This window comes from Propithecus coquereli, unplaced genomic scaffold, assembly GCF_000956105.1.
Source record: "Propithecus coquereli isolate 6110/MARCELLA unplaced genomic scaffold, Pcoq_1.0 Scaffold51, whole genome shotgun sequence".
Taxonomy (NCBI): domain Eukaryota; kingdom Metazoa; phylum Chordata; class Mammalia; order Primates; family Indriidae; genus Propithecus; species Propithecus coquereli.
In genome coordinates this window covers 4323151-4324584 of record NW_012150952.1, presented here as the reverse complement: position 1 = coordinate 4324584, position 1434 = coordinate 4323151, and the positions used below count along the sequence as shown (strand labels likewise).

The 1434-nt window shown below is 32.4% G+C and overlaps 1 protein-coding gene across 1 annotated transcript in view; it reads left to right on the top strand.

The window, feature by feature from the left end:
• NOL4 (nucleolar protein 4) overlaps positions 1-1434 on the top strand; it is a 478468-nt gene that overhangs the window by 351956 nt on the left and 125078 nt on the right. Inside the window, exon 8 of the mRNA XM_012656576.1 lies at positions 621-734. Coding sequence (XP_012512030.1) covers positions 621-734 — 114 coding nt within the window. The remainder of the gene's footprint in view (positions 1-620; positions 735-1434) is intronic.

Below are 1434 nucleotides of genomic sequence, written 5' to 3'. Positions count from 1 at the left end.
ACGGGTAACCATTATCTCACAGTGAAAACACCAAACCTTTGGTATATCAAAATAATGCTAGGATTGACTTTTTAGTTTGTATTTAAACTAAAATAAGTATTTTTAAAGCATTTTAATCACATCAATTGTGTCACAACTTAGGCTGTAAATATTCATAATATTTCATATTAAGATTGTTTGACATGGTCTGAGTATCTATTAGTTTTTTTTTAAACTATGTTTCAGCCCTGTCACTTGTTTTTGTTTTGTTTCCTTGTGCATTGTCATATGTTATAAATGAACTAAAGAACTTGTTTTATTTGTAAGATCCAGTTAGCAATTTTGTCACTGCCTGTTCAAACTCCAGCTTAATGTCCCAGACTAGGTACTTGTGACAATGGGTCTGTGGGAATGAATGATGGATCTGTGTAGCAACAATAGCTTTAACCTCTAACTAGCTTTCATTTTTCATCTTTGCAACTTCCATTTCCTCTTTTTATTGAAATAAGTTCAGTTGAAATAAATGGATACTCCTGCACGTGTCGATGGTCCTGTGAGCTCTTCTGAGAATAGCATTGGCCTGCCTGTTAATGATACTGTTAATAATTTTTTTCATATTTTTTTTCTCTTTTTCTTTTTAGTCTCGACCTATTCCTTCTCACCTTACTTCAGCAGTTGCAGAGAGTATCTTGGCTTCAGCCTGTGAGAGTGAGAGTAGAAATGCTGCCAAGAGGATGCGTCTGGAGAGACAACAGGTACTGAGGCTTCTTGCAGTCTGGTGATCACCAGCTATTGCAAATACACTGAATTTAGTTAGATTTATATAGAAGAGTAAAAACTCTTGAGCGATTTATAGTGCACAGAGATACAATTTTTATATCTTTATGATGAGAATTTAAACTTGAAAAATACATGTTCATGTGATCAATGGAGATAAACAACAAAAAGTTTTCCATGATGAAAATGGAAACTAACAAGTTATAATTCTGTTTAATACCCAAATCAAAGGCTAATTACTTATTAAGAGGTTCTAACTCTTAATTCATTTACAACAGTTTTTTAAATTTACCTCATCATTTATGATAGTGACCTGATCATGTTCTTTAATATCTTCTGGTCTACTGCCAAATGCCAATAAATTATGCTGGTTTGATGAAAGTAAACATAACTTTGAAAGACTAGAAAACCATAAAATGGAGATATAACATAATGAAAATCCATGTCCTGAGCTTACTCCCTTATTAATTAATCACTTACTGTATGCCAATTGCATATCATCTTTATGTCTCTTTTCTAAGGGTGTATGTCTGTGTAGTGTAGATGAGTTTATTTTTGGTTCATTGTTCACTGGTGTTTTACTCAATCTTTCTCTTGGTTTATCTGTATAGTTCTGTCTCCTCTTCTCATCTCTAGAATGTCTTTTTCTTATCTTAATTATCCATAATAAAAAACTAA